Raw genomic sequence first — 13286 nt, 5'->3', positions numbered from 1 at the left:
TGGTGTCCTGCAGGCCTAGATACTCGGCATTGCAGTGGAATTCAGCGATGAACAAAACCAGCCTTTGCGGATGTAAGGGGGAGAGAGTATAGAGACCCTCCCCCTCTCATCAGGAGCAGCGATGGTAGCACGGGGTCTGAAGGGGCTAGTCAGGAAATGGAAAGAGAGTGCCAGGTCTCTGACAGCATGGGAGAGCCGCTGCTCCATAGGCGGGAAGAGAGAAAGGGAGAAAGGGGGGAAAGGGAAAGAACGGAACGTAGACCCTTTCTCCCGACACCGGAATTACGGAGGTGGAGGAAAGGGAGGAGATTCACTGTCCCGAGGCTATTATGTTGGCCAAAATCGCGCAAAGGGGCAGTGCCGGATTCTGGTTCGGAATAAGCAGACATGTTACCAACACCTCGTTACACTGTAAATAGAGTGCACCAATAAAGACTGTTAAAAGACAAGCATGTGGAAGGTCGTTACTCTAGAGTAGTCGCAACAACCTCTGACAGCCGTTGAGCTGCATCCAGGCAGAAATGCATAACTAAGTCGCATAGCTCAAGTCCCGATTCCTGGCGCGTTGATGAGAAGAAGGCATTGTTGACAGGCGCTTCATTTCTCTGTCTGCTCTGAGCTGCCTTATTACCAAGCATTGGTGTTAGGAAACCATCTTTATGTGTCTCTCTGAACAAGTAAAACACAATGCAGGAGAATGTGCGCAAGCCTCTGTGTGCCTGACATCCAATCTGAATCTCCCTGGCCTGCTTCTGATTAACCTTTTTGCTCTCTTGCTCTCTCTCTCTGTTCCCATGCAATGGGCCGTCCAGATCCTAAGCCCGCCAGCCCACCGGTGGCTCCTTCTGCCAGCAGCCTCCCATGGCCTGTGATCATTGGAATCCCAGCTGGAGCTGTCTTCATCTTTGGGACGATCCTCCTGTGGCTCTGCCAGACCAAGAAGAAGCCATGCTCTCCTCCCGCGGCAGCCCCCATGCACAGGCCGCACCCCCGGGACCGGGTCTGTGTGCCGCAGGTCCCCGACAAAGACTGCATCTCCTCCATAAACTACGAGGAATATGTAGGGGCTCAGCAGCAGCAGCAGCAACAGCAGCAGCAGCTGCTGAGCCAAGGGTCTGCCCTGGCCCCAAACATGGCTTCCAAAATGTACCCAAAGATTTACACGGACATCCACACTCATACACATTCACACATTGAAGGCAAAGTTCACCAGCACCAGCACATTCATTACCAATGCTGAAAGACTACGCGGAGTTTATCCAGCGGTACACTCTATGCAGACTTCTTTGAGTCAGCTTATACCGGAAAGGTGGGGGTAAAGAAACCAAATTGAACAAAACCATTTATTCCAAAAAGAAGAAGAAGAAGAAGCAATTTTGGAGAGAAATGCGGAGAAAGGGTTTTGTTGCTGCTGCTGCTGTTGCCGTTTGTTGTTGCTGTGACAAAGGAATAATGAAGGAATTCCCAAAGGTCAACGGCAGTTGCTTGTGTCCCTGGAAAATGGGAAACTCCTGTTGCAAAAGCCAGAGGAAGAAGGGAAAGGAAGCTGGGCCTGATCCTGAATGCTCACCCCCAACCTCGGTCACTGCTTCTGCCCTTCAGCCACCCGTGGAAGCCCAAGGCCAGCGTGGCTCCTTCCTTTGGCACACGCAGAGAGGGCCCGACAGCAAAGCAGAACTTAGACACGGAAGCGTTTGAGTGACGGTGCAAAAGACGAGAAAGGCCACTGTGGCAGTATCCGGGGGAGAGATATTTCTATTTAAAGTTGTGTAATGCTGCCTGGTAGTTAGCAATGAACAAGCTAGTTGTGAATGGGTGACACTCTTTGGCCGGGGGGGGGGGCTTCCTTTTAAAGGACTTGGCTCCCCTCGCCCTCAATTGCCACAAAAACAAAGGACAATGTTGTACAACTCGCTATATTTATATTTAATTATAATAAGGATAATCATGATTGAACTGCTGGTTTTTGTGAACACGAAAGAAAAGAAGAAACGCAATCCCATTACGCTGCCCTCGTCTGCGATCGTCAGATTTTTCAAGATTTATAGTGGCGTGCCTCTGAGCTGACAAGTGATAATACAAAACAAGTTAAAGAGGGTTCTTAAAAGAAGAATAAAAATTAACTCCAGGGAATTCTGAATATGCTGAATATGCACTTGTGGACATTGGGGGGGAATGGGGGGTCGTTTTGTTATTTAATTCATTTCAGTTTGGGGTGGGGTGGGGATACAGCAAAATTGGACCATATTTTCCAATGATCTAAACCTTTTAAAATCTATATAGAGTTTTAACAGAAGACATGTATATTTAATTTATTTTTTAAAAGAAAGAAAAATGTATGATATTTGTCTCAAAAACAGGCATTTCTATACATATTTTTGATCAAAAAAATAAAGATTTTTTTCCCCAGGTTGTTATAGATGCTAGGTTCTCAAATATACAAGAAAGATAGCTTTTAACAGTACTTTATTTAGGATCTTGAATGTCATATATTTGTTTGGTTTGTTACAATAGCTGTCTGCTCCTCTTCTTTTCTAGGATCCTCTCCTGTGTTTCTTTCTGTTCTCAAGATTGTTCAGCAAATCTTGTTCTTTGCAAAAAGAAATCACAGATTATTTTCCAACAAGAAGGGACCTTAAACAAATAGCACTATGATTTAATACCAGGCTGAGCAATTCAGCCTGGAAGAAATATATCAGCTGATGCTTATTGAGTTCACTAATGAAACTGCCAAAAATCAAATAGGCAACAGTGGTTAAGTTTATTTCTGAAGAAGAGCTTACATTTAAGATCCCGCCCCCTGCATGGATAGTATTTCCAGAAGACCCTTTTTTGCACAATAAGTGTGCAGTCGTTACTCACGTGATGCAGAGAATCCATCCAGTCTCCTTCTCAGAGAAGCAAATCGGTTGTCTAAACAGTGCATTTTTCTAAGATTCAAACAATGCAACATTTATTTATTTTTAATTGCTGGGGAAATGCAGTTCCCTCCACGTGAGATTCATTTGTGTGTGCCAGGTGAAATGTCAGGCCCCCCTCCCTCAATGCCACCAGCGGCACAACTCCCTCACTTAGGTCTGTAGCATGTTGTGACCTCTTTTAGGGTTATTTTTAAACAGTCGTCAGAAGCTCTGTGCTCCCTTGCTGCGTGATTCTGTCACGCAGGTAATACTGTAGCTTCAGATAAAACGAATGCAAAATGGTGAGGGACAACAGCCAAGCTACACCAGCGCCACCACACTAGATGTGCACATGCGCTTTTCATCTCAGTTTCAGGGCCTGTGCAGAAACCCATCAGTAACATTGGTGTTCTATGGGAAGTGGGTCGAAAAATGGAACAAAAACCACAGTACTTTGCCATCCTCCTCGCATGACGGATGATAGAACACAAACTGACGCGTGATGGAAGGACAACCTTTTCCATTCACAGCCTGTATTATCCAGGCCTCTGTTCTTTTTTTACCATTATCGGTGTGTAAATTTTTTTTGCCTGTGTATTAGCTCATGGTTTGAAGAATCAGGCCTTTCTTAATTATTGCCGAGGGATGTTCATGTACCTCCACGTTATCTGCAATAGGCACAGTCTAAATTTGAGTGGGATATAAATTTTTATAAATAAATAAATATAAATTATAAGCATGTTTAATGTGTTTAAATCCCATTAAATTCAGAGGAGCGTATCCCCACGTAGATGCTGGCTGCCCCAACTTACTTGCCACAAACCTTACAAATTCTTTGCTTACCTGGATTGCTCAACAGTCTCGGCGAGACTGCCAAATACATCGGACATGGTCGCTCCCATTTAATTCTGAATCTCCTCCTTAGCTTTTCTGGATACCTGAATACCCAGGATCACTAGATCTGGTACCAATATCTGGGTACCTATATCTTGGAGCACACTTCAGAACACCGATGCACTGACGTCTCTCTCATTCATTTCAATGGAGCTTACACAAAATTGTGCCCAAGGTTTTTTTTGTTTACATCATGGCTTGGGGTTGTCACTGAAGACGTTCTATGGATTACAAAATGGCGGTGTCAATTTGCAGAAATCAATTGCGCTTCTACACGAGCAAAGGGTACATGCTATGAATCAAAGGTGAAGCCACAATTGAATTTTGGCCAGGTAGGTTTGGTCTGTCTGTCGCCCATATTGTAGCTGCACACCTCAGGTTGACACAGCGAAATATCTACTGAGCATATGTTTTCTATTCCTAAAGTGCCACAGCTGTTATTGGAAACATTTCTACTACAAATGCAATAAACTCTTCTGCTTTGATGGTTGTGTGTGAGAGAGACAGAAGCTACAGACAGCCTCCTCCCATCTTAAGCACAAGCTCTTCTCCCAGCACCAGTGGGAGCGGGGAGGGGGATGTCTCCAGCGGGGAATCAGGAAGTAGAGGGCATGGCTCAGGCAGAGTAGAAGAGCCACTGCTCCACCTAGGAAAGGAAAGGGGAAGCAGGGGAAGCGCAGCAAGAAGACCGCTCCCGCCGACCATAGCTGCCAAGTTATCCCTTTTTTACAGGGATTTTCCCTTATGCTGAATAGGCTTCCTCGCGAGAAAAGGGGAAACTTGGCAGCTATGCCGCCGACTCCAGAATTGCGCAAGAAACGACGGGGGCGGAGATTCAGTATTCCCAGACTACTTTGCTGGAAAAAGACGCGCGAATCTCCATTCGGAGGTTCTGACCTAGACTGACAACATGTACATAGTACTGACTCTGCACTGAAAATAGTGTGCACTTAATAAAAGCATGAAAATGCAACGCTGTGAGGAGTTGTTACTCTAGAGTAGCCGCTACCGCACCTGTGACAGTGTGTTAACATGAACACCATAAAGGTTTTGTGAGAAGAAGAATTCGGGGTGAGTCTTACGGGTGCCACCTGCCCCTGATAATCTGGCAGAGGCCTTTTGAAGGCAGGTGTTTTCCAATGCAAATTATGTATGTATGTATTCATTTTGATTTATTGGTCATTGACATAATTTCAGCAGCTGTAAGCAGCAACTCGTCCGTGTGCCTGCTGGGATAGTGAATACAGCCTTGATTCTGTGTGTGCTTATTCAAATAAGTTCCACCATTCAATCGCCCATTCTCAAAGGCGAGTGCTAATGAAATCTAGGTGAATTTTACTTGCGTGGGATGGAGGCTTATGTGCCAGTCTCGAGCACAGTTTCTGTTCCTAGCAAGTACATCGCACTGAACTGTTAGGATTGCACATAGAATTACTGCAAATAGTTGACTCCTCCACACTTTCAGGTGTATGTTGCCTCTATGTGGCTATGGACAGCAGGGAATATGACCTCAGTATCCACTAATCCTATTGAATTTTAAAAAGCAGAATGTGGCTGCAAACTCGCCATTCTTTGAAAGCACATAACTTCCCCCCCCCCCAAATAATATTGTTAAGAGTGCTGGGGATTTAGCTATGCTTTGGATAAATTACAGTTCCCAGGATTATTTGTAGTGTATATGCAGCCTGTGTTCTACCAAATTTTGATCTGCATTTTCCTGATCTAATTATGCAGGACAACAGACTGTGACTTCACTTGTTTTAACAAAAATAGTATTGTTCAGGCCAAGGGTTCTGCTAAAAGTTACCAGAATCTCTTAATGGATATAGGAGCTTCAGCTATATGGCGAACCACAGTCACAGAAGTGGCATTAGTGTAGCCAAAATGCTCAGCCGAAACAAAAATCGCTTGTCAATGTGACCTGTGAACTTGGCCTCAAATGCCAAAAGTTCAAGGTGTTTCTAAACTGCCCGCCCCCCTGTCCTGTATTTCTCAGCCTTCTCAAGGTGAGAACTTTATCAAAATATTGCAGTTTTTCAAAGTGTGAAATTGGTAATCAAGTTGTGAAGTGGTATGAAAGATGGGGAAAATGAGGATTTTGGCATAAACTTGAAGATTCCGTTTAAAAAACTCATCTTTAATCATCATCATCATCATCAAATGTAACATATTTACACCCAAAGAGGATATTCAGTATGCCACAGATTGTCAGAGATGCAGCCTTTGTCGGTTCTAATTAAGGCCATTTGTGAAAATTGCCAATCAGTGAGAGAGATCATGGCCAGGAAAAGCTTTGTGACACCGGTGCTGTTACTAATGTGTGGATTCCGTGAAGCAATACATTTCCTGCCATATGCAGAATCGGAATCCATGGGTTCAGAACGAGGTGGTTTAGGAGGGGCGAGAAAAGGGGCCTTTGGTGCTTTTCCATTGACAAAATGGGTGAATTCCCTGTAGGAGGAACTCTGGCCACACCAGAGCTGCCTTTATGAATGGGCTGGCAGTGTGAAGGAAAAGGTTGCCAGGTGAGCAGAGCAATCATCCTTTCCGCACTGCTACCTTAAATCACTTTGTGTACAGGCTCTCAGCTCACTTGAACACAGATGTTGAAAGGGTTTTTCCCTCCTCTGGTGCTTTAAACTTCAGAACCAGAGAGTATTAAATATCACTTCAGGAAGGACTTGGGTGACACTTGCTTCCAGCCATTCAATTCAAAAGCTATGCTGAAATGTTACAACGCACTTCGATAAATTCATACATTTCTTCCGCCATCACAACGCTTCTTAGTTCAGTTTTATTTTAATTGGGGGTTGATCTACAGACCAGCATATACCCTCCCATGTGGCTTTTTGTCACATTAATCACATTTCCATCAATCGCTTTCATATTAAAGCAATCTGAAGATCCACTTAACAAGAGTCGTAAGTAAAAATGGCAGCTCGGGTTGTTTTCCAGTTCATTAAAAGTTGTAGTCATAAAAAGCCAATGCTTTGCCATATGTCATATTGACGTTTTTATGGTGGTTTTATTGCCGCTGGCTCGTTTCCATGCTAAAGAGCAATACCTTTGTAACACTGCCTGCTTAGCATGGTATGATTATCATATTCCATTGCCCACATTTTGTACACCGGTCGTTGGTTTTTTGCTCAGAAGAGCATGTATTTGAATAGTTAACTGCTGAATAAATAGTTAATGGTGCTGTTCTACACTCACCAGGTAATCGATGGATGGCGTTGGGTTGAGATGAAAGACTGCTGATGTCACCAGAAAGCAAATCCACCATCTCTGAAAACATCAGAGATGCCTCCATTCTCTGTGTAAAGGTCAGCTAAGATGCTCCTTTAGCAAAGGTCTCCCCACAGTTGCACCCCTAAACAGGAGGGTAGAATTCTGGAAGGGGCATGGGTAGTCTGGGGGGAGGAACATCATCATCAGAAGCCACACATCTGACTGGGTTTCCCCAACCACTCTGGGCAGCTTACAACAGATTAAGCACAGTAAAACATCAAGCATTAAAAACTTCCCTATACAGGGCTGCCTTCGGATGTCTTCTAAGAGTCAGTTGTTCATTTCCTTGCCATCTGACTGGAGGGCATTCTACAGGGTGGGTACCACTATGGAGAAGACCCTTTGCCTGACAGGAGGGCATTCTACAGGGTGGGTACCACTATGGAGAAGACCCTTTGCCTGGTTCCCTGTAACCTCACTTCTCAAAATGAGGGAACTGCCAGAAGGCCCTCAGAGCTGGACCTCGGCATCCAGGCTGAATGATGGGGGTGGAGACACACTTTCACGTGTACAGGGCTGGGGTTGTTTAGGGCTTTGAAGCTCAGCACCAACACGTTAAATTGTGCTCAGAAACGGTGTAGCCTTCATTGAATCCCAACTCCCCCATTTCTCAAACGGCCCCACAAATACAGGAAATCTACACCAGGACAAGACAGGGCATAAGTAACTCCCCCTCCCTTTTTAAGTCCAGTGGAGAGGGAAAGGATTGCTCTCCACTTTTTGTTGTACCCCTTCCAAGCTGGGGCTGGATTGAATGCAGTGGGCATTAATGCAAATATCACTATGAGCATTGAATTGCTCTCCTCTCCCTGCCTCCAGCTTTGTGTCCATTAGAATCTGCCTACCACCAAGTCAGACCACTGATGGATGTAGGCCGCTTGGTCTACTGCAGAAGTGACTCCATGATCTCTCATGCTGCCTGAGATGCTTTTAACTATGAAGCATCCTCTGCTGCTGTGTTCTGGCCCCCATGTTTTTGAGATCAAGCCTTATTGAGCAAACTCGAGTAAAAATGCAAAGGATTGGGCTGCTCAGGTTGTCTTCCATAAACACAGTTTTAACAATGGTTCCGTAAGTGACTGTGGAGGCCAATTCTGGATCCACACATCCTTCCACAGTGGGGATATTGGTTTCCAGGCGGGAGTTCATCACAGTGTGGATTTGCCAATCATGCCTTCCTCTTAGCACGTTTCTCCCTTGCGTCCTGAGATCGAGTTTCTTCAAAGCCCATGACGCCTTTGGTAAAGGCTGTTCTCCAATTGGAGCGCTCGCAGGCCAGTGTTTCCCAGTTGTCAGTGTTTATGCTACACTATTAGTAGCTTCAAACTGTTGAATAAATGCTTGCATTGAAGTTTACATAGACATAATTTATTTAAACATACCTATTTAAATATTAAGCTTTCCCATTTCAAGTATTGTCTCCAACAGCACTGATAATCGGGGAGGCTCTGCTACATCTCCCTAAACAGATGCTGAGCTCTGTTGTTGAAATGGGGGCGGGGCAGGGTGTCCCATTGCTTCCCGAGGAAGCCTCCCTTACCTGGGTCACGTGGCACTGCCTGCAAAGCAGTGGTGGTGATAGCAGGTTCTGATGAGCTCTCGTGAGATTTTGCTGAGATTTAATGAGATTTTGCTGGAAGCCACTGCCAGTGGCAGAGGCAGCGTGCAGAGAAGCCCCTACTGCTTCTCTGCCCCCTCTCATTCCGCCACCCAAGGCAGCTGCTTCAGCCTGCCTCATGGGTGGGCTGGCCCTGTATTGAAAGCTAGGTGCATACAGTTCTTGCTACTGGATTCAGCTTTTCTGCACAGGGGAACGCAGACAACAAGTGCTTGTCCATATATGAATTCCTATTGGATTAGAGCAAGGGCCAAAATTTCCCAAGGCACAATTGATCGAGCTCCTTTATCAATACAGTGGTACCTCGGGTTAAGTACCCAATCCGTTCTGGGGTGCTGTTCGCACCACGAAAAGTACTTAACCCAAGTGGCGGTTTAGCGCATGCACGAAGCGCCGATAGAGCGCTTCTGCACACACGCGAAGCACGCAGAACGCTTCTGCGCATACACGAAGTGCGCAGCATGCTTCTGTGCATGCGCATGCGGCGGAACCCAGAAGTAAACACTTCCAGGTCTGTGGAGTACACATCCTGAAAGTACGCAACCCGCAGCATACTCAACCCGAGGTATGACTGTACTGAAAAGGAAACCAAGGTAGGGGAGACCGGGGCAAGTTTTCCAACTTTTTATAATTATATTTTTGGTATTTTTTTATTTTTATCTATTTTGAGGTAAACAGGAGATCATTGTATTTCCTATACCTTTATCTACAAACTAGCACAATTATTTTTCAAAAAAGTAAATATAGCTTTTGACAGCAAATGGTTAAGTCTGATCATGTAAAACTGGAAAATGTGCCCCGTATGCTGGGCAAGTTCTCCAGCCTACTAAAAATGTACAGGGGCAATTTTTCCAACTATACTTTAAATGGTAAAACACAGGTAATAAATCTTGCTTGTTACTTAATATGTATTTTTATTGTAAACTAAAAAGGCATAATAATAGTAGGTAAGATAATAAGATAATAGACTAATAGATAAGATAATAGACTAATAGAGAAAGTAATTGGATATAGAAAACAAATGCCACTTAATGATTTTACAAAAACTGTCACTTAACCATTTAACAAAGACAGATTTTTTCCAACAAAAGTCGTCCTTGTCTGAATCACAGTGAACACAAACAAAAAATGTAACATCCCCTTTGGTGCAGTCTTCATGTGCCCATTTCTTCCATTTCGTGCACCCAGGGGAGCCCCCACCTTAACTAGGCCTAGTCTGCAAACCTCTACTCAGCCTAGTCTACTGAATGGACCCCCAGAGTCCCTCTTCAGACTCATGAGCCATCCCGGCCCCTCCCCCCCCAGCCCTCCGGCTCATCCCTGTGATTGGCCCCACCCTGTCCTGACCCATGACCTTCTGATGCGGCAGCCATTTTGGAACAGGGCAGAGCAGCATCAAAAGTCGCTTCTGAGCATGCTCCGCCCAGTTCCAAAATGGTGGGAGCGCTACTTCCGGTCTGCTACTTCCAGTCCGATCCCTTATTTTTCAGGTAGGAACTAGGCAGGTATGCCGGGGGGGGGGGCACCTCTACACGGCATAGTCTGCAAACCTCTACTCGGCCTAGTCTGAGCCGAGCTGCTGTAGAGTGGGAAGCTTTCCTACCTGCATTAACAGTGTAGCCACCGCTATAGGCCGCTGTTGCGGAAGCTCTCCTGATTCTGACTTCTATTTCCCAACATGCACTTTAGGGTGAGTGGTGCGTTCAGGAACAGGGGCTTTTGGGGGTTTTACTTGGCGCAGGTGTGACATCTGTCTTAGCAAACTTTCAAGACCCTTTGGACATTTGCATGTGATGTGTCAAAATTTGAGCGCTATCTGTCAAGCGGTTTGGTTTCGGTGAAAAGTGGACACAAGCCCACATGCCCTTTTTACATTTATATATATATATATAGATAAATAGCATACGTTTTTGATACAACAAGACTAGCTGATTTGGGCCGGGGCATGTTTTCCAATGAAACACGTGTTGGAATATGTGCCCCGTATGCTGTTGGAAAACCTGCCCCATCACCATGTTGGAACTTTGACACTACCTTGACGCGTAGCGGTGTAAGCTATTTGCAAAACAAACGCATAGTTATGTGAAGAAAGGAACCCGTTTTTAGTACATGCAATGTCAAAACAGTAAGTTGAATACAGTGGTACCTCGGTTTATGAACACAATTGGTTCCGGAAGTCTGTTCATAAACTGAAGCGTTCATAAACTGAAGCGAACTTTCCCATTGAAAGTAATGGAAAGTGGATTAATCTGTTCCAGATGGGTCCGCGGAGTATTCAACCTGAAGCGTACTTAACCCGAAGCATGGGTGTAATTGGTTCCGGAAGTCTGTTCATAAAATGAAATGTTCATAAACTGAAGCAAACTTTCCCACTGAAAGTAATGGAAAGTGAATTAATCCGTTCCAGATGGGTCCGCGGCGTTCCTAAACCGAAAATTCATAAACCGGGGTGTTCATAAACCGAGGTTCCACTGTACTAGTACATTTATTTTAAGTTTCAATAAAGACATGAAAGTTTACTCACCGTTGAAAAAATGAAGAAAACAGCTCTTTTGACGAGGAGACAACAGCTTCTAAACTAAAACTTCCGTAGATGATGTGTGTTGTGTTGCTCCTTCAGCCAGTTCACCCCCTGGCGTCATCAAGCGGCTCATTTCAAAACTAAAGCAAGTTGGAAAACTTGCCCCTATGGGAAATGTGCCCCGGTCTCCCCTAAGGAACAGCTGCAGTAGCAAAGGTGTGTTCCCCTTGATACAAGAGACCTTCACTTTGTTATTCATTACTGGAGCCTTCAAAACCCTGATGATTCAGCTCAAAATTCAGTCTAGTTGTCAGGAGCGAGCTGGCGGCAAACTCTTTATGAGCAAGAACACAATCTCCACAGACTTCTTGGAGCATCAGCCCTAATGAGCAACACAGCTCTTGTCCAGTGGATTAGTTGTTGAGACTGAGTTGCTGAGACCATGCTTCATGTGAGCTGAATGCAGTATATGTAAACAGAACACTCCACTTGCATGGAGTCTCTATGTCTGAGCAAATGCTCACATTGAGGCTTCCCTCCCTATTCAAGGGTCCTCAAATGCATGTGCAGAGCTTTCTTGCATACAGTTTGGCTCTTTCACAGATGTCAGAGACTGACTGGATGAGGAGGAGAGGTGGAAGCCACCTGACCAAGAGCATATTGTCCAGATCAAGGGAAGTACCGGTAAGAGCACCACACTTGGTCAGACCACATCTGGAATATTGTGTCCAGTTCTGGGCGCCACAATTTAAGAAGGATATTTACAAGCTGGAATGTGTGCAGAGGAGGGCGACCAAGATGATCAAAGGTCTGGAAACCAAGCCTGATGAGGTATGGTTGAAGGAGCTGGGTATTTGGCCTGGAAAAGAGATATTATTGCCCTCTTATAATATCTAAAGGGCTGTCACATGGAAGATGGAGCAAGCATCTTTTTTCCTGCTCTAGAGCACGGGTGTCAAACACAAGGCCCGGGGGCCAAATCCGGCCCGCCAGACCTCGTCATGTGGCCCGCCGAGCGCTCCAGCCAGCAGGACCCAGCAGCGGGACATTGCTGCTGAAGCGGCGCGCCCACAAAGCGCCGACAAACAGCTGGGGCCGGAGGGGGGGGTAGAAAGGCGGCCAGAGCAGCGCTGCGTGGAGCGCCCCGAGCCACAGCAGGAGAAGGAGGAGGCAGCTTGCCGGGTCAGCGCCCGGCAGCGCCGCACGGAGAGTCCCGAGCCTCTGGGACGCAGCAGTGCTCTGTAGCTCTTTGAATCCTCCTCCTCCTGCCACGGCTCGGCGCCTGGAAACGGCTGCTGCTGCTGAAGCACAGACAAAGCACCCAGGAGCGCTGTGTGGAGGAGGAGAAGGATTCAAAGTGCTACAGAGCACTGCTGCATCCCAGAGGCTCGGGACTCTCCACAGCGCTGGGCACCGACCCGGCAAGCCTCCGCCTCCTCTTGCCTCACCTCCTCCTCCTCCTGCCGCGGCTCAGCCTCATGAACGTGAGCTCAGCAGCGGCTCAGCCTCACGAACGTGCAACTCTGAGGCTTTACGCACTTCTCCTAAAACAGACACCCGCTGCCTCACGCTGCACGGGAAATGCTTTTTGCCCCTGGGTCCCTTCACGCTCTTTTCTGGCGCTGAATCAAGGCAGCGACCCCCCCTTCCCTTTCTTTCTTCCTCTCTCTCGTTCTTATTCTTTCTTTCCCTCTCCTTCCTTCCTTCTTTATCTCTGTCTTCTCTCCCTCTTTCTTTTTCTTTCCTTCTTTATTCCTTCTTTCCTACTCTTCTTTCTCTCACCTCTTTCCTTCCTCTCTCCCTCCTGCTCCCTCTTTTCTTCCTTCCTTCCTTCCTTCCTTCCTTCCTTCCTTCCATCCATCCATCCTTCCCATCTTTCTTCCTCTCCCTCAGTCTTATTCTTTCTTTCCCTCTACTTCCTTCCTTCTTTCTCCCTTTCCATCTTCTCTCCCTCTTTCTTTTTCTTTTCTTCTTTATTCCCTTCCTTATTTCCTACTCTTCTTTCTCTCCCCTCTTTCCTTCCTTCCTCTCTCCCTCCCACTCCCTCTTTTCTTCCTTCCTTCCT

General features: G+C 46.0%; 1 protein-coding gene across 3 annotated transcripts in view; it reads left to right on the top strand.

Moving 5' to 3' along the window:
* FGFRL1 (fibroblast growth factor receptor like 1) overlaps nt 1-8772 on the top strand; it is a 169385-nt gene extending 160613 nt beyond the window's left edge. For all 3 annotated transcript variants that reach the window (XM_035138360.2, XM_035138357.2, XM_035138358.2), the window contains exon 7: nt 813-8772. In XM_035138360.2, coding sequence (XP_034994251.2) covers nt 813-1240 — 428 coding nt within the window. In that variant the 3' untranslated portion in view covers nt 1241-8772. The remainder of the gene's footprint in view (nt 1-812) is intronic.
* The last annotated feature ends 4514 nt before the right edge of the window (nt 8773-13286 follow it).

The sequence above is a fragment of the Zootoca vivipara genome, chromosome 5, assembly GCF_963506605.1.
Source record: "Zootoca vivipara chromosome 5, rZooViv1.1, whole genome shotgun sequence".
NCBI classification, from domain to species: Eukaryota; Metazoa; Chordata; class Lepidosauria; order Squamata; family Lacertidae; genus Zootoca; species Zootoca vivipara.
This window is presented reverse-complemented; position numbering and strand designations above follow the sequence as displayed.